The sequence below is a fragment of the Bidens hawaiensis genome, unplaced genomic scaffold (genome assembly GCF_021521415.1).
Source record: "Bidens hawaiensis isolate Kalapana, Puna unplaced genomic scaffold, B.hawaiensis_p1.1 tig00002772_1, whole genome shotgun sequence".
In the NCBI taxonomy this organism is placed as follows: Eukaryota; Viridiplantae; Streptophyta; class Magnoliopsida; order Asterales; family Asteraceae; genus Bidens; species Bidens hawaiensis.
The window spans coordinates 2,928,927-2,948,991 of record NW_027491150.1 but is presented as its reverse complement, the minus strand read 5'-3'; the positions used below and the strand labels follow the sequence as shown (position 1 = coordinate 2,948,991).

Genomic DNA, 20,065 nt, shown 5'->3' with positions numbered 1-20,065 from the left:
GGCACTGGTCGATTGATGCATGTACTCTTGTCTTTCGGCTGTCAATGTCACCTCATGATGTATGATTAACCTTCCACCGTTCACCTGTCGACTATACATTTTACACACACAAGTTTTACGAGTTTAACCACCCACCTGCCGAGTGGGTATCCACGGGCCACCATTTTTATTCTCGTCCGTTACAGTCTCTATACACGGTGTTACATCCTGATCCTTAATAAAGTAGTTCTATGATATTAACATCATTTTATTTTAAAAATCTTTTATATATGTTATATGATGAAACCACAACCATTTAAAGACATTTCATTTATTAATATCAAAAAAGCATATATGTGGTTGTCTTTTCTTGCCTAGGGTTTATGTAAACTTGATCATAAGATAAGATTATCCAACAAATTCTTGATTATTTTTTCTTCTTTTCTTTTTGTTTTTTTTTTGTTTTTGCAGCTAGAAAATGAGGCAGTTTCCTCGTAGGAAATTTTTTGAAAAACTCACTTTTTAACAATTTTCCAACAAAGTAGTTACATTATTTTCGACCGTTTTCAACAACTTTTCTAACAAAATTGCTATAAAAACATGTTGCAAACTTTCTACAACTTTCTTACAAAAATTTTTGCTACAACATTCCACAAAATTCAAGCAAAAAAAATAGTTTTAACAAAAAGAAATCAAATATGCAATAAAAATTCCAAAAAAAAATAATAAAATCTGAGAAGTATATTTTTATTGGATTCTATTGTAAAATTAACTACAAGTTTCCAACGAAAAATTGTGTTGTCACTATGTTGTTTCAATAATGTAGCAAAATTAATGCTAGTTTTTTTTTTGTTGAAAAGTCGTTTGGAATATGTTAGAATTACCTGTCGTAGGAAATTTTTTAGACTTTTTTTAGGAAAATATATTGTTTTCTAGTGTGTGTGTGTGAAGAGGTCTTTTATAAAAATTAAATTAAGTGTAAAAAAAGTACATCTAAAATTGTTAGTGATATTCATATATTTTAAAGCGTTTATTTCTTTGAAACAAATATTTAGTTACGTGTAGCTGTATTGCCTAACTGGTTAAGATCTTTTTTAGTCTAACTTATGTTTGTTTTAGCAAAGATATATTTAAATTTTGTTAAACGAAATAGCAGTTTGTGATAAATCCAGTTGAACTATTTATTTTAAGATGTGTCTACTTACTTTATTTTAAAATTTATAACAGGTTATCTTTAGATTTCGAAATTTAATCTAAAATAAATGATTGGTTAAATTTATAACTTGTACTTAGGAGTTTGGGGCATGTTAACATGATTTTAAACTAATTATGATTTATTAGTATTTTTGTAATGATATTTTATAAATCATTCGTTTATTGATTTCAAAAGAATGTTAGATGGATAACTCAGTCCGTTCTAATCATAAGTATTTTGATGTGACAAAGTTATAATTTAGTTTCAAGACATAATTATGACAATGTGTACTCCAAAGTTGCTTCCACTGGCTTAGGAACCTTTATAGTTGATATCATCAAACAATTAAAATCAATAATAATTATTTTTTCTGTTTTAAAACAAAATCGTATCGAAACAAAATCAAATTTATTTGTATTTAACTCTTTGACCACACCCATTTCTTATCCCAGTGAACCAAAATATTTCTCAAAATCAACTTTTTTTAATTCACTACAACAGATTAGTGCTAGCTACAAGGATAACTTTTGTCATAGTCACAATTTTTCTCGTTGGCGGGCATATTATTTCCGTGAACCCCTCCAAAAGTATGATCCACCCTATATATCTCAATGACATGTCTTCGATACAAAGTTCAAAAATTAAAAAGTTTGACCCACTCTATCTAGACGTACAACATGTCCAGGAGAAAACCGGATGTATAGCGACGAGTTCATGGCGTCGAGATAGGGTTAATTCTATCAAAAACGTGTTGATGTCATAAGAACTTCATTCTCATGACGAATAGAGTGAATAGCAAATAATGCAGAATTAAGTTGATCGATTGAGACATTTGCCCAATGGTGTAGTGTTGTACATGTTACAGCAAAGCTCATGCTGGCACCACAGACTAAAAAAGTTTCTATTGGTCAAAATAATAATAATAATAATAATAATAATAATAATAATAATAATAATAATAATAATAATAATAAAGTTTCTAGCTCTCTTTATTATTATTATTTTTTTAAACGATAGTTTCTAGCTCTCTTATTTGTACTTTATACCAAACTCAAAATTTAAAAAAGTACCAAAGTGAACCTTTATACAACTTTTATAAAGTAAAATGTAACAGTTTTAACAAAATAAATTGTAACACAAAGACTTGATTTCTGAAATATTGTCCTAATGCTGTGTTTGGTTTTCTCTACTTATTCAGCACGACGATGAAACAATACGCGAAGATCGTTTCCACCCTAGCAGAGAAACTAGCGGAGATTTTGGCCTAAAGGCTAGGACAAAAACCTGGTTTTTTCAAAGAGAAATGTGTACCTAGCATGTGCTACATTCGCATGAGCCGATATCCATTATGCCCAGATTCTCCTCAGGTGTTCGGGTTAATGCCTCATACCGATAGCGATTTCCTCACGATACTGCATCAAGATCATGTAGGAGGATTACAGTTGCTAAGAAATGGTAAATGGATCGCGGTTAATCCTAAACAAGGAACCTTCCTAGTTATGATTGGAGATCTTTTTCAGGTATGTATTTATTTATACTCTAATATTGTGTCTTTGTGCTATTTTAAATTACTTAGAAGAGTTAATTATTTACTAGGTTATGATCAAGAAATTCTAATTTTAAGTCCGGAATTTTGGTATTTTTCAGTAAACTACAAGAGTGACGTCATCGAAAACAATCAATGTCTCACTACTTATATGTGATTTTTTAATGTTTTTCGAAAAAAGGTGTCATTATATACACATACACCTGATTAGAAAGTTCAATAATTGTGTGAGAGACCAAGAGAATAATTATATGGCACTAAACCCTTGTGTTAACCCACCAGCTAATGCTTTATAGCACGTTCAAATCTCATCTAGATGGAACTTTGCATTGAATTATCAAAAGTACAATAATAGACGAATACCAAACATTACAATGTGGTAGGATTGAGATTTTTTCCCCAAATATCAGTATCAAACGATACATAATTACGATGCGGTATTCAGTACATAAATACTAAGTAATTGTCAAAAATGATTTCACACTTTTAACCTTAAGAAATTTTGTGACACCCCAAAACCTTGGAGCGGGACTTTTGTGGCATTTACACATCGCAAGTAGCGGAATTTTTAAAATCCATGACTCATATCTTCAAATTTAATTCAAATTTAAATGTTGTAAATACAAATATAATATTTTTAATAGGGTTTATGGAGGTTTATCGTTGTAGGTTCCCTTAACCTAGACCCATATAAAGTCATATTAAGCATTTGTTGCATGCAGTGGCGAACCTACACCAAGGGTGTAGGTGTCGGCCGACCCATGTGAAATTTTTTTTCAAAGAATATATATGTTAAAATCTCGATTGACCTATATGAAATTTTAACACCGACTCTCTTCCGATCCCAGTGAAATTTTTTTAGGTCCACCACTGGTTGCATCCTTTAAGAGTCATTCTTGGCATGTGTGTATTCCAACCCAAAAACTCGTTATAAAGAGCGCATAGACCTCATCTTAATCACTGCCAATAAATTCTCACATACCCAAGGCTTGTTTAATCGTACCCAAACTAACCCGTCAACCCAATAGCACCTTAAACTAAAGTTGTCTCATGTGATCAACTCGTCTAAGGGCTGCTTCTCCTAACCGACTTGCTATTTCGGTTAGACTATGCGAATCATACCTGAATTATTTAGAACTTTTACCATGAATACTAATTCGTGTCTCATAAGGGATGTGTTGACAATAGTGACCACATCTTAATGGTTGCTTTCTTGGCCTTTTAAAAAGAAGATGTCCTGGTTCAAATTTTATGTAATGAGAACCAGAATCTTGATAAGTATACTAGTGTTTAATTGATATTATATGTATGCAGGCATGGAGTAACGATGTTTATAAGAGCGTAGAGCATCGAGTGGTTGCAAATAAGCACTTTGAAAGATATTCGATTGCGTATTTCTTGTGTCCATCTTATGAAACAGTGATAGAAAGCTGTGGTGGTTGTTCAGCATATAGAAGATTTAGTTTTGGAGAGTTTAGAGAACAAGTTCAAGAAGATGTCAAAAGATTTGGTCACAAAGTAGGCCTACCTAGGTTCATTCTATGAACAAAATAGATCCGTATAACTTTCACAATAATATGTTATATATAATAATATGTTATATATAAAAAGTTACAATTATGTAGATGTAAAGAACATGAAAATACTATATATAGTAGAAAATTGAGGAGAAGATAACGTACTGTATAATCAACTCTTAATTGCTTAATCCAGATTGATTGTACACTAGTCGAACTCTAATATCAGTATCAGTTGTCTTTATTTATCGTGTTAATTACTTGTATCTACTGAAGTTATTTCAGGTTAGTCATCACATTCATTTTGTCCTATCATTCCTTCCCAAGCCATGTAAAATATATGGTAGGTGATTTTGCTCCGGGAAAATCTTCGAAATAAGCATCTTGACCTTTGAAAACTCATTTGAAAACTATGCACATCCGATGAGAAAGTAACACATACCCCCTTTAGGCTCCAAAGGCAACACTTCAGCCTTATGGTTAGCAGGGCCGGCCCAACCATTTTGGTGGCCTAAAGCGAAGTGAAAATATGGGGGCCTTTTTTTAATTTTTTATTATACATGAGTTTGTGTTATTATGTTGTGAATTGAGTAGAACTTTGAATTAAAATAATGTAATTAGGTTATAAAAATCAATGACATAAAAAACAAAGGAAAGCTGTGAAAAACAATTATAGTCAACAAACTCACATTTAATTTTCATGTGTTAAAAATAAGCTAATTTAATTCAGATATTGTATTGTATATATTCTATTCTTTCAAAATGATTTATTTAATTTCATAAAAAGGTTGATCTTGATTAAATTTATTGGGCTGCAAAAAGCCAAAATGCAGAAAATAAAACAATGGAGAAAAAAATGGAAATAAATGCAGTGATAAAGAATTGAACCAGCGACCACAAGGAAATAATATATAAGCCTTACCACCAATCTAAGATGAAGTTTGTTGGCTTCAATACATGTACTTAAGATATATAAGCTTTAATATATTATAAAAATTTGGGGGCCTTTTTAATTTGGGGGCCCAAAGCCCTTGCTTTGTTTGATATAACTAACGGGCCGGCCCTGATGGTTAGTCCCAAGAATAATGACTTGGCACCACCATAAAGTAATGTGTAACGCAACTGCTACAGGAGACTACACACAATGATAAGGCCAAAACGGTGCCATGTGCGCTTAGGCTAAGATGAGTTGTAACTTGTAAGGCTCTGACTAGGTTCCTCCTAGCCGACTCAAACCTCAACCAACTAACAAGCGGAGCCACAACCCAAGCCGGCTCCGCTCGAATAAGATAATGCCTAATCAGGCCACTTCGGCTGAAAAGGTGCTAAATTCTTTAGGCTAGGTGGTGCGTTGTTAATAGTGTTTAGGCTGAAAAGGTGCTAGCTTAAGACTGGTTCAGAATAGTGCCTATTTCTCAGCATGTAAGCAGCTTTGGTGCCTAACTAGTTCGGCTCCAAAGGAGCCTAATTTTTCAAAGTGTAGGATACAAATCAAAGTATCGATGATAAACCGTCGGATAATATTTGAGCGGTTTTTGGTTGGTACATTTATCTATTGTGTACGAATTTCATATACTTAATATCGACTAATATGTGTATATGTGTGCATGCATATTACCATGATCCTGTAAAACATGATGCGGTTCTTGATGGCAGCAGGTACGCGCCATTAATTTCTTTAACATGTTGATATTGGACGCCCACAACATGTCGACAAAGGCGACAAAGTGGAACGAGGTTTGGGTGTTTGGACTTCTGGAATCAGACTTTGAAGTCATTCGTACATTAAATCTGAAATGGATTAGGGAGGTAGATTGGAATCTTATGATCAACCTTGGTATGTATATGTATATATATGTATTTAAATGCTTGTATATGTATGTATATATGTGTAAGCATTCGTTTGTATTTATATATGTATATGTATACGCATGTATGTGTTTATATGTGTGTATGTATGTATGTATGTAAATAAAGCATGCAATTCATTAAATCATATGACATATAAGTCAATAAATCATTAGAATTAAATTTGAAAAAGAAAAATACCTTAGACCCCGTCATTTTACAAGGATTTGGCTCTTGGAGACACACTAAGTGCGTATTGAGCTTAACTAAGGGCGTAATTGGGTAGTTAAGATCATCTGTTGTGGTGGATGTGAAACGTGGTCCGTGCCACGTAGGCAATGGAGTGCTTCACCTTACACGTTTATTTACCATGTTATGGTAATGTGACATGTGATACGTGAGTATCTTTTTTAAGAAAAAGAAGTATAATGTGTGGATGAAATTGCTTTATTAAAGTTGCAAACTCTACATCAAAAAGTGTTGAATAATAAACGTACCAGCAGATGAAACAAAACAGCTAGTGAATACCGTGTTACGATATCAACTTGATTATAGCAATTTGATTAATGTTTGGAATCGTGGTATCACGATCACATTAAACATTTTGAGGGTACACTCATTGCTTAATCAAATAAGACCAAGAGATGCTGATCATGAAAATCAAACATAAACGTACCCTAAAATGACTTAATTCCGTTTTATTATGTCGACAGTTTTTGAAACTATCATCAAAACCATTGTGTTCCATATCCGGTTACATAACTTACATTTAACAATCCCAGGTTCATTATTAACCTGTTGGATCAAGTACCAAGCCCACTTCACTTAGTCCATTTATCTTAGATCAGGGGAAAATAAATCGAAGCCCAAGTGTTCATAAGTCTATACCTTTTAAGTGAATAAAAAGAAAACAAGGCCCAACTAACTAAAAGATACAAACCACGAAGAGATATAGCTAGAGGTGTAAAAAAAACCGGTTTGGGACCGGTTTTAGGCAAACCGAACCGAACCGGTTTGGGTTTAAAACCGGTTTCACCCAAACCGGTTTCCAAACCGACCCAAACCGTCAGTTTCAACACCGGTTCCCCTTCAAATCTATCAAACTGGTTAAACCGGTTTTTAAACCGAATCGAACCGTTGTGACCAGGTCAGCCTACCCTGCTTCCAAACCTGGTTTTGACCAGTCGTTGACCAAACCGGTTCGATTTATAAATCGATTCGGGTTGGGTTTAAAACCGGTTTTGTACACCTCTAGATATAGCCTACCGGCAAAATACGAAATAGAATATTATTATTAAATTGAATGAGCATGCACTCCAGCATCTCCTAACTCATTAATAACTAATAATATTTATTAGATCACCAAGTTAATCTAATAACATCAAAATTAGGTTGATATCACTAAAATTACTAACAAAAAGCGCAATTACATTTCACGTCCCGCCCTTCTAAACAAGTAACCCACAACTCAACAAGTATGGATGCTTAAAGTCAGTTATCCAGACTTTAGAATAGTGGATTCACTATCCGAATATGAAATTTCGTATAGTCGACGTTCGAATATCTGAAATCTCGGATATCTGATTGGATAGTGAACTGAATATCCGATAATTATAAAACTTTTTAAAGAACTACTTTTAATAATACTTTGAATATTCGAAATATTCGAAAATTATAAAAAGTATTTGAAAAATTATCTGAAATATCCAAAAAGTATATGATATTTATAAATAAAATTTATTATTTAATAATTAAAAAATATTTCCGAACTATCAAAATGTTTAAAATCATTGTCCGATTTCGAATCCGAGCATTCGGATATCCAATATTTCAAGTAATTCGGGTTTTCCGATATTTTGAATACGAATTCGATATCAAATTTTTTTAACACCTTGCTTAACAAAACACAAGAAAACAATACACCACCAAACAATGATATCTTCTTCATCCACCATTAGCTTATTTATCCAAACGCCCCCTTAACCGCACACCGCCTACAGCGGGACCCAAACCCGAACCAAACGACACATCAACCCGAGCGTCGCAAGCTCAACAAAGGCAGCTCACAACTAATTCGATGGTCACGTGCTCGCGCAATCAGATCAGGCGTGAAACTGGACCGGCCGGTTCAACGAACACCGTTAGAAGCTGGTGATCGACCGGTGCAAGTACCGTTTGCGGAAGAGGAAGACGGTTGTGTGGTGGAGATGGAGGATGGAGCGAAGCATATATATATGGTATCGGATGGACGGCGGAGCATGCGGTGAATGCGGCGTTAGGGCAGTTTGATTATTGTTTGGTGGACCGTGGCTGTCCGGTTAACACTCACTTGTTTTCGGGGGTAATAATCAATATTAACTGCAGTAGTGTTTAGGCTTGCATTTATTATCGGATATCGGTAATTTTAATATCGCGTAGAATTTATATATATGACACTTTAACACTAACAAGTCAGTATAATTATCTTATCCTTTTACAACTAGCATAACACTAATAATTAATGTAGCAAGTAGGAACCGATTAAGACTCACAACACTAGCATTAAACACTAGAAGTTGAAAATTAAAACTTCAAACACTTATATCGGGAATATCAGTGATATATCGGCGAAATATTGGTCAATATCGCCGATATTATCGGTACCAATATTCTCACTGATATTTTGACCGACATTTCACACAATGACCGATAACCGAGATGCCGACGATATTGACTGCATAGATTGTGATGTGACAATTAGGACGGTATACGAACCGAATTGAATCGAACAAGGCGTTGTTCATTTTTGTTTGTTAAACTTTTATCGGACAAGCAAACAGTTGACGACTTGACAAATGCTTTATCAAAATAAATTTCTTGTCCGTGTATGTTCGTTAAAGAAATGAACGTGTTCGTGAATGGTTAACTAACATAAATGAACATAATGTTTTATTTGATTTGGCTAATCGATAATGGTTGGTGTCTCAGGTTAGGTTTGACTACCAAGTTTGTGTTGGTGTTTCTTTTTAGCATTCATATTTGTATGCTAATTTATATATAAATTGATCACATAATCCTCAATTACTCGTATATATTCTTGTTCTATAGTTAATAGTTTTGCTTAAATCTGTATGATAATATTAGAAAAGTCATGGAAAAAATGTTAAAATGTTTAACGAACAAACATAAACAAACAAAAGTAGATGAACATAAACGGAACTAAACGAACATACACATTCAGATTATCGTAAGTTCTTGAACGCAACTGAACGAACATGGCATTTATTCTTGTTCGTTCATTTAGTTAATCGAACGAAATTCCTTGTTCATGTTCGTTCATTTATTTATTAATTATAATAATAAATGAACAAACATAAACAAAGTTCGCTCATTTAGTTCACAAAAAGTTTGAAGAACATTCGCTCTATTTGCGGCCCTAGTGATACTTTTTCGAGGGCATATAATCAGAATTTGAGCACAATTTCTTTTTTATATCAGATTGATGATGTTGAAAGGTTAATGGAGATAATAAAGCAAGCAGCTAGAGAAGGAGCAATGCTGATATACACACTAGCAGATGAAAACATGGCTGCATCAGCCCGACACGCCTGCAAAAGATGGGGTGTTCCATCGACCGATTTACTTAGCCCAATTACAGAGGCAATTGCGTCACATCTAGGGGTTTCACCATCTGGACTGCCACGAGGTGCTCCTGGCAGGAAGTTCCCACTGACCGAAGATTACTTCAAATGAATCGATGCAATCGAGTTCACCATAAAACAGGATGATGGAGCTTTAACTTAAACAGGGCGGATATTGTTCCTGCAGGTGTTTCACGAACCGGAAAGACTCCATTGTCTATTTATTTAGCACAAAAGTGGTTCAAAGTAGCAAATGTGCCTATTGTTATGGGAGTTGCATTGCCTAAAACTTTATTCAAGATTGATCAAGAGAAGATTTTTGCTTTGACTATTAATCCGGTTGTTCTGCAAACTATAAGAAGAGCAAGAGCAAAAACCTTAGGATTAACCGAACTCGTAAGAACTAATTATGCAGAGATGGATCATGTGAGGGAGGAGCTTGATTTTGCTTCCAAGATTTTTGCACAGAATCCGACTTGGCCAGTAATCGGTTAGTTCTCTGTATCTATCAATTATCATTATATAAACATTGAGATAAAGTTATAATCTTTTGAAGTTTTTTTAACTTTTAATTTATTATTCATCATGATTACAGAAGTGACTGGGAACGCAATAGAAGAAACTGCGGTTACTGTATTGAGACTCTTCCAAGACCGAAAAACAAGATGCTCGATGCCACGAATCTCAAATCGCTACTAGAAATGTTAAGGTATGGCTTATTAGTCAAAACAGTTTTCTAGTTAACGGTGATGAATATAGTATTTGTTTATATGTATATAAAAATGTTGTAGATGTTTTATTAATTATGTATGCTTCTTGTTTACACACTGCTTAACTAGGTTCTGTGTGGATCGACGTGGGTGTTTGTTAGGGAATGCTTAGTTGAGAATGTCTTGGTCATATGCTCGAACGAACATTCAACATATGAATGAAAACTTGCTTATTTTACATGTAAACAGCCACTAATGTCACAATATAAAAGCAATCTTGCCTTTTTCTTGAATTAGATAAGGAAGTGAACTCAAATTATAAACAAATTTATCATGCCAATCCGTCTGATTGATTGCTACTATGCGAGCCCCGTTTGTTAACAAAAAGTGGTTGGCAACAAAACTTAGGTTTAAAAATGATTGATTTAGTCCGTTATAATTCCAAGGAACCCATTATTTCCCTGTTTGGCAACGAATAGCAACTTGTCTTCGCCATTCACGAATTGGGACCTGTTTGGAATTTTAAGGGAAAAATTAGCTTAAACATATGATAAATATAAAATTAAACATATGATGAATATCCTTACAGCAGGGAAGCCACCATTGTCACCAGGTTTAGTAATATCCTTGGTCACACAGCTAGCAGCTGCTAGACGCACCTGCAGTTCAAGTATCGTCTTTTAGCAACTTTTATTGATCTTGATCACATGATATGCAGACAGAACATGAATCTTCACATGTTAACATGATGGTCAAATTATTCGCTTACTATAATTCAATACGTACCTTTGACACAATGGTAACATGATCACGAACTCCAACCCTTCCGCCTAAAGTTACATAATCACCCATCCTAAACAGGAAACCAATGTCACAACACAGGTTATTCTGAAACTTTATAAATAAAATAAAAAATATAAGATAGCGTACGTTACAGAACCCGCGATGCCAACTTGCCCACATAACATACAACATTTGCCAATCACTACATTGTGGCCTATCTGGAAATTAAAGTTGAAGAACTTATATTTGGTGATGCTTGACCAACAATTTAATAAAACTCGACAGTCGATACGTACCTGAACTAAATTATCTATCTTTGAATGATCACCTATGATAGTGTCCCTCCAACTGCACAAAGAATGATAAATGTAATATAATTTCTCTAATTATGATCTTCAACAGCTTCACAGAAAGAAAAGAACATAAGCTCACCTGCCCCTGTCAATGCATGAATTTGTACCAATCTCAACACTATTCCCTATATGAGCTTTCAGGGCCTACAGGATAAGGGAAAAAATCAAGATAACATTTAATTAAGGTCTTATAATGATAGTTTTATAAACAAACAATTACAAATTACTAACTTGAGGTTTCTTCACCATGGTCCCATCCTTATCCACATAAAAGCCAAAACCTGAAAACAATGATTTCATTTCAGATTTTAAAAGTTAAAACTGTAATTTCAGAATCAATAATAAACCATTATTTTGATGTTTGAACACATCTACTTCTACAGTTCAACTTCTGCATAAATATCTAAATTTCATAACTTCATTCAAATTTTTTTACCATCTTGCCCAATGCAGACTCCATGATGGATGACACATGAATCACCAATTGTGCAATTTGCAAGTGCAACATTATACCTGATGAAATGTAGGAGTTACAAAAGAAAACATCTTTTTGATTCAATTCTTCATTCAAATTAATGAAAAATAACTGGTTTAAGAGAGGCAAATGATCATACCCTATCGTTGTCGAATGGCCAATCTTCACGTCGGGGCCAACAACAGCTCCTGATCCTACATGAACATTTCCACCCACAAATGACCCTGAATGAACTACTGCACCAAAATCTATTAACGCAGTTGGATCAATGCGTGCTGACTTATGAAACATCCCTCCTCCTTTGTGCCATTTCAAAAATTCATTATGTCCGCTCTCATCAACATCTTCTAATCTTGCATTATTAGCATATCCAACAATGCAAGCATGAGTTAGTCCACTATCAAAGTTGAGATTTAAGAAGTTTTTTATATAAGATAGAAATTGGAGGAAGACATCACAACTTTCAAGGGTGTGTGAACAACCATTGTGGCCATTTACATCTTAATCAAAAATCCCGTACACTTTACGCGTTGTCCAAAACTTCATGTCTTGAGAAAATAGAATGTGTCATACCATGTGTAGTGGTTTAACTAAAAAGTGAAAAAGTGATTGACACGTCACACTGCAACGTAAGCATGGGGTTCCCACTAACTTTTTTTCACTTTTAAGTGTAATGGTTTAACAAATAAGTTATATAAACGAAATAAATTTTAATTAAAAGAAAAAACATTAAATTAAAAGAAAAATAATTAAAATAAAAACCAAGTGTGTATGTGATTGGTGAAATACAAGTGGACCCCATGCTCAAGCGCCCTCACACCCGTTAACAGGGTAGCGCCCAAAAGGGCTCGTTCCCCATTTTGATTTCACGAGATTAAAATGGGGAGGTGGCTTGAGACGCTACCGCACTATGTATAGTCTCATTTTATCGAACAACTAATATGCATATATACTAGAGCCACCTGAACATATAAAGTTATGATCTTGACAAACTGCAAGCGATTAATAAGGCAATGCGCAAATTTACACCTAAAGTAAGTGACAAAAACTATATTTTTCAATGAGGCGTTTCATCAAACACCTGGAGTGCAAAGATACACTGGTCAAGATAAACCATACAATAATAAACCAAATCATATTATAACTATTGGGTTTTGCTCACCGGATGCTGTGTGGCCGGTGATGTCGCTGGAGAAAGTTGAGAACTCACGGTGGCTAGAAAAACTTGATATTATTTTCTCCGGTGATAAAAAATGCGAATTTAAAATAAATGATTTTCCAGAAATTGGGTTGAAGATGATATTACCCAATCGCTTGATGTTGTTAATTGCCATTAACAAGATGATATTGACTGCAACTCAAAGCTTGTAAATATTATCTCACAAATTACAATGGACTAATGGAGTGAAGTTTATTGGTTTAAATTATAAAATAATAGCAACTGTAACATTTTGGTCGTTAACTAAAAAAGTAGCCGCCGACGGTCACACTTTTTAATATTTTTGTTTCCAACGATCCACGACTAATGTAAGCGCCGCTCAATTAGTCTCTGACCGCCGAAGAAACATTTTTTTGTTGGAAAATCCTTTTTCGTCGAAAAAGTCAACTTGAACACCACTGACCACCACCACCGTCACCGACCGACAACCGCCACAAGAACAACAACACTATCTGAACACTCACCACTGACGTTTTCCACCTGAAACGGAGAGTTTTCCGCCCTGAAAATGTATTCAGGCGACAACCACTAGGTTCCGACGACCTCAATAATTGGGGTTTAAAAGAAGTTCATAAATGTTCGATTTAAGGTTTCAAAGAAGTTTGGAATGAAAATGTTAGGTTTTCCGGCAAAAAAAATGTCCAGTCAAAAACGACATAAGACTACGGAGTTACGCTTCTGTTAGTCATGGATCGATGGAAGCAAACAAGTTAAAAGATGGGATTGTCACCGATCATTTCGTTAGTTGGGACCGGCAACAACTAAAAGGTGATAGTGGGATTATTTAAAATCAATATAGTTTTTTTATATGTTTAAATTAATATTTTCTTACAAATAAGGTATAAAATATTTTGAGTAAACCTCGGTTTTCGTTCACGAGTTTTGGTTAAAAAATCGACTACGATTCGACTTTCAAACTTGTAAGACTCTTGGTCACCACAACTACGACATTGTCCAACTTCGGTGTTGCTTTAAGGTTGACTTGGAATTTGTTATATGATCTTGACTGATGACTTTAAGGCAGCGTTTGATATACAGAAATGAAATGACTCATTGTGAAGGAATGAATAAAACTATAAAAATTGTGTTTGGTTCATTAATGGAATACAATAGTCAATAGTCAATATGCATTTGTATTAGTCAACAGTACTCGCTTTTATTATGGTTTCGTTAATTCAATTGTGATATAAACTAAAATTCAATGATTTATCTTATTTACATAATTTAGTTAAGTAACAACCGCTTAACTGTCGAATAGGTTTGAAGTACAACAACTACGGATCTCATTACTCGCCATCCATAGATATTTAATGTAATCCCGTCAAATCAGGAGGAGTGCACTGCACAACCACGTATAGTCCAAGCGTATCTCGTCATAAAAACATATCTCAACGCAAATTTCCTACCCGCACCACCTCCAGCCGCTTGCTCATTTAACTTGTCAAACCATCCAAGATCTTCTGTAAGTTAACAATTTTGGCATACAATTTAAAAATTGGTAGAAGTCCTTTAGAATATATTGGAACATGAACTTTTAAGCAACATCATGAGTTTATCCAATGTGGAAGCTCGGTTGTTTTGGGTCGTGTTGCTTTTGAAACCACCACCTCTGCATACGTGCATGTCTTGTTTATCATCTGGTCTAGCTGAGACGGGATTAACACCATTAACGTAAAAGGTAACTTGTTTAAAAAATTTTGAGTTTTATATGGTTTTAATTGCTAATTAGTGTTGTGTTTTATGTTAGTAATGAATCAGAAACTCATCACTATAATGCATTTTTGGGTGAAATATATTTTCTTGTTTCTTATTTCCCCTAACAAACAATTACAAACTATTTTAATACACAAACGAAGCCTATAATAAATAACAAGCAATAACAGAATAACAATTATTCGAATTCGATAGTATAATCTCCAATAACATAAATTGCATGTTTGGTACAAATACCTGTGATGAATACTACTACCTAAATATATATATTTAGGCATGTTAACCACATTGTTTGTTCAAATATGCCTGAACTTTTATATGTTTAAATTATCAGTTTAAACTTCAAAACACATTGTTTGTTCAATCTATATTTCATATTACTCTCATATGCGGACGACATGGCGTCGCTATATAGGTGGTCTATCTCAAGGATATGATGTCGTCGCTATAGGGTAGTAGTATCTAACTACTTTTCTGTATAGACATTAACTCCAACATTAATTCAACATGAATGAATTAGACAAAATACATATATCTTTGATTCTTTAACTCATAACCCCATTGTAACCTCAAATCCAAACATCACCTCTAGCCACAAGACTCAGGATCAAACGTTTGAGGAACATCGAAAATATTTATATGCATATACCATATATAGCAATTGGTGGAAAAAGTTCTTCCTTGAAAGAGTGGTTTGCTAGTACAACAATTGCGGATCTCAGTACTCGCATTCGATAAACATTTAATACAATCCGCCTTCGTTATATCAGGAGTACACTGCACAGCCACGTGCAATTTGAATTCTTCCCCGTCATAATTAACTGATCCATTCGCATATTTCTGATTAGCATCACCTCCCGCGGCTTGCTCCTTTTAACTTACTTCCAAAACTATCCATGGTCTTCTCTAAAGCAATCGCGCTGACTTTATATATGAACGGGAAACTGTACCAAGCCCAATCATCAAGCACTGACAATATTTTACGACCAGTAGAGTAACGCACCATGACATTAAAATAAAAGTAGATGTCCCATGCTACGTCTTCGTTTTGTTTAGGGCAACTCTTTAGAAGATAATTAAACGTGTCTTTGACCCACATTCGCAGCGTGCCTTTCCGATGGTGGGGGCACAAAGGAAGGTCATGCTAACTTGCTCTTCGGGTTTGTCACCGGCTTGGGCATGGAGAAAACCATGGTAACTTGAATTCTTAATTAACGCCACGAGTTTACTAAATGCAGCATCTCGGTTTTTTCTAATGGTGTCGCTTTTGAAATCACCACCTCTACATACGTGTCTTTCTTCGGTGACATAGCTACGACGAGATTAACATCATTGATGATTGCTTGAAGAATGAAAAAAAATAAAATTATTGGTTTCATTTTAATTTGTGCAGTGTACTTTGTGATCATTTGTATAAGACAATATTTATATATGTAAAATGTAACCCAGTGTAAAATAAAATGTGCTATAAATCAGAGTTTGAGTTTGATGAAATTCTAACTTATATTGTGTTTAAAACGTAACAAATGGTTTGTTATCTTAATAGAAACTGTACAAAACAATATACTTTATTCTACAACTAAGACAAATTATTGTAAAATGTATAATCCATTTAATAAAACAAAATGTATCATATAATAGTGTTGATGTAATGCATTTAATGATAAACCTTTCTAGACATCTACTAATATGTAAGATTACACCTTACTAAAATAAATTGTTCTGCTTTATTTTAGCTGTTCTATAAAAAATTCTCGTTGGTAATATTATAGTTCATGGTTACAAAAGTTGTTAGGTGTAGTGGCGGAACCAAAAACTTTTTTTATGGGTTTAGGATTTTTCGATGCTCGATATTTACAGGTGTCAAAGTTTCCGGGCCCGGATGGGTCGGGCCAGGCATTTTGTCAAATAAATAAAACGCAATATGAGTATCAAAACAAAAGTACGTCATTGTTTTCGGTCTCGACCTAGTCGATAGAAAATAAATTGATTAGTCGTTGTTTTCGGCCTTTTTTTTAATTGAGTTGGGCTTATTAACCTATTCTATTAATAATTTTGGGTTTTTTTTATAATCTATATATCATATATGGGTCACTAATCTTTATAGTTTTTTGAAAACTTTTTATATTTTATAAAAAAATATTCATTACTAAAAAAATTTTTAACTAAAATTTTCGTAATCAATGGGTTTGAATATTTTTTTAATTGATATTGGGTTCATTCAACGAAAAAGAACGAGTTCATTCGTTAAATCGCACCTATAGGTTATATATAAAACCGAAAATTGACCGGGTTCGGCCCGGTATGATTTACGTGGCTCCACCACTGGTTAGATGCTTGTAGGTAGATCGACTGTGAGTTGCGTGTACTTGGCCTTGTCGGGGAGTACTCGGGAATTGGTCGTCGTATCCTCGGCCTTAACAGGGAGTACTCGGGAATTAATCGTCGAGTATTAGGCCCCTTAGACCGGGTTTTACTCTTTACAACATGATGTTAATAATGAATCAGTAACTCACCACTGTAAATAATTTTTGGGAGAAATATATTTTCTTGTTTTCTTGTTTCCCCTAAAAAAGACTTAGAAAATAATTTAATACACAAACGAAGCCTATAACAAATTACAAACAATAACAGAATAACAAATATTCAAATTCGATGGGTTAATATCCAATAATATAAATTGCATGTTTGGTAAAAAAAACCTGTGACTTATACCTAAATATAGGCATGTTAACCACATTGTTTGTGCATTAACTTTTATATGTTTAAAAAGATAATTCAAAATAACCAACCAAAGAAGGACAATAAGTCAATAAGCATGGACGGCTCCTTCAAATGTCACATGCCAATAATACAGTTCCACAACAAATGTAAAGGTTAATCTCAATGTGGCTCCTTCACAACCCACGCTCCAATAATCCAGTTCCAATCTGGCTCATTTAAATTAGTAAAATATAGTAATAATAACTAAAAAAACATAGAATACTATAGAAAGCTATAATATCACACGTCTACCAATATCAAAAGAGATGCATAAAATTAATAGAATAAGTAAACAATGCAAACTCCACCTAAAATATAGGTTAACTAAGTTTCTAAGAAACAGTTGTTAAAGCAAAACATTCTCTTCTCCTAAGGGGGTGTTTGTTTTTTCTTCAAACATCTTCAAGGGAGCTAATGTCTGCAGGCGCGCAGACATTACCCTTGAAGACTGTTTGTTTTTTTTCTTAAAACAGATCTGAAGTTATCTTCTTTCATCTTAAAAGAAAAGCAAGGAAATCTTGCTTAAAACATCTTCACAAAAAAACCCTACTCTTCTCCCTTTGCAGCCACCCTCTCATCCACTGCTCCTACCACCGTCCGCCAACACCACCACCCACCGTACGCCGCCACCACCACCCCCGTACCCCGCCGCCACCGTCCACCACCATCCACCGCCACCACCACCGTCCACCACCCACCATCCATCACCACCACCGTCCACCACCCACCATCCATCACCACCACCGTCCGCCACCACCACCACCATCCATCACCGCCACCACCACCACCACCATCCATCACCCACCACCACCACCATCCATCACCGCCACCACCACCACCATCCATCACCGCCACCACCACCGTCCACCACCCACCATCCATCACCACCACCGTCCACCACCCACCATCCATCACCACCACCGTCCGCCACCACCACCACCATCCATCACCACCACCGTCCACCACCCACCATCCATCACCACCACCATCCATCACCACCACCACCATCCATCACCGCCACCACCACCATCCATCACCCACCACCACCACCATCCATCACCACCACCGTCCACCACCAACCAAAACCATCCATCACCACCACCCATTGTCCACCACCACCATCCACCGCCACTACCCACCGTCCGCCGCCACTACCACCATCCACCACCACCACCTTCCACCACCCACCAAAACCAAATCGGCATGGCAAGCAAAGACTAAAAACTAGATGTAACTTGAATAAATGACTTCTATCTTGTGAGATAAGTTTGACAGTTATGCAGACAGTATCAGCTTATAAAAACAAACAGTCTTATATTTTCAGCTTGCAGATCTTCAGACCACATCTTCAGTTGCAGACATGAAAACAGATGAAATCAGCTTGCAGACAGTTTATGTCTGCAAAAACAAACAGCACCTAAGAGTCCTTAGCACTAATCCTATGTTTCCAAGAAATCCGATCATCAATCATATCCTCAAAGAGGTGCAAGTCTAGTAAATTGTGTGTAATCATCTCACCCCAAGTCAACTTAGGCCGGCCTCTACCCCTCTTCCCCTTTATAGTGTGTGTCTCTATTGATCTAATAGGAGCCGTCAATCATCTTCTCTTCACGTGTCCAAACATCTCAATCTCGCCTCCCTCATCTTATCGGTTACCTCATCTTATGTTGACAAGGACATTTGTCTGTTTCGATAATTTTTCTTTATAGAGAATGTTTTATATAGGATGTAAACTTATGTTGATCGACAAGGCTTTAAAGCTTAATACGTTATTTCTTTATTTATTAACATGTAAGATATATCATCGAAACAGAATTCGTTTGTGTATTGATCGTTGACTTTGACCTTCATCATTGACATTACGTGCCCAAATAGTTTCAAATCTAGATTTAGGACTTCAATTTAGATTTGTTATAATAAAGCTTATGTATAGGTTTAGATACTTTGATCTATGTTTCATATGATTCACATATGCGGACGCCATAATGTTGCTATAGGGGGCCTATCTCGACGATATGATGTCGTCGCTACAGGGTCGTAGTATCTAACGAATTTTCTTGTAGTGTATGGACATTAACTCCAACATCAAGTTAAACAAAAACACATAAACTTTGATTCTCAAACGCATAACCACATTGTAACCTTAGATCCAAACATCAACTCTAATTACAATGCTCATCAATAAACATTTCAGGAGCATTGAAAAAACTTACATGCACATACCAATATTGTCCGCTCTGCCCACGAAGAGCTCACAGATTTGTTTTTGGTTGCTCAAAACACATTGGTGATTGAAGAGACAGGACATTACTTATGAACCAGTGATCTCTCTTGTCTACGGCCG

At 35.1% G+C, this 20,065-nt stretch overlaps 1 protein-coding gene and 2 pseudogenes across 3 annotated transcripts; 2 read left to right on the top strand and 1 right to left on the bottom strand.

Annotated features, from left to right (window-relative positions):
• Window positions 1–2,379: 2,379 nt before the first annotated feature.
• On the top strand, window positions 2,380–4,265 carry LOC143621127 (gibberellin 2-beta-dioxygenase 8-like; annotated as a pseudogene).
• Window positions 4,266–5,944: 1,679 nt separating this feature from the next.
• Window positions 5,945–10,528, top strand: LOC143621247 (putative pyruvate, phosphate dikinase regulatory protein, chloroplastic; annotated as a pseudogene). The gene is made up of 4 exons (XR_013151481.1): window positions 5,945–6,074; window positions 8,044–8,426; window positions 9,563–10,195; window positions 10,301–10,528. The product of XR_013151481.1 is annotated as a putative pyruvate, phosphate dikinase regulatory protein, chloroplastic (transcript).
• A 288-nt stretch (window positions 10,529–10,816) lies between these two features.
• Window positions 10,817–13,451, bottom strand: LOC143621202 (putative UDP-3-O-acylglucosamine N-acyltransferase 2, mitochondrial). 2 transcript variants are annotated; one of them, XM_077092714.1, is made up of 10 exons: window positions 13,189–13,451; window positions 12,166–12,373; window positions 11,988–12,064; window positions 11,783–11,832; window positions 11,631–11,695; window positions 11,495–11,546; window positions 11,346–11,416; window positions 11,202–11,268; window positions 11,003–11,074; window positions 10,817–10,925 (listed from the first exon to the last, which is right to left on the bottom strand). In XM_077092714.1, the coding sequence occupies exons 1-10, from the start codon at window positions 13,358–13,360 to the stop codon at window positions 10,869–10,871; spliced, it is 891 nt and encodes a 296-aa protein (XP_076948829.1). In that variant the 5' UTR covers window positions 13,361–13,451; the 3' UTR covers window positions 10,817–10,868. The 2 variants fall into 2 exon arrangements, with proteins under 2 accessions (XP_076948829.1, XP_076948828.1); XM_077092713.1 differs by having other exon boundaries at window positions 11,346–11,546.
• Between the last annotated feature and the right edge of the window lie 6,614 nt (window positions 13,452–20,065).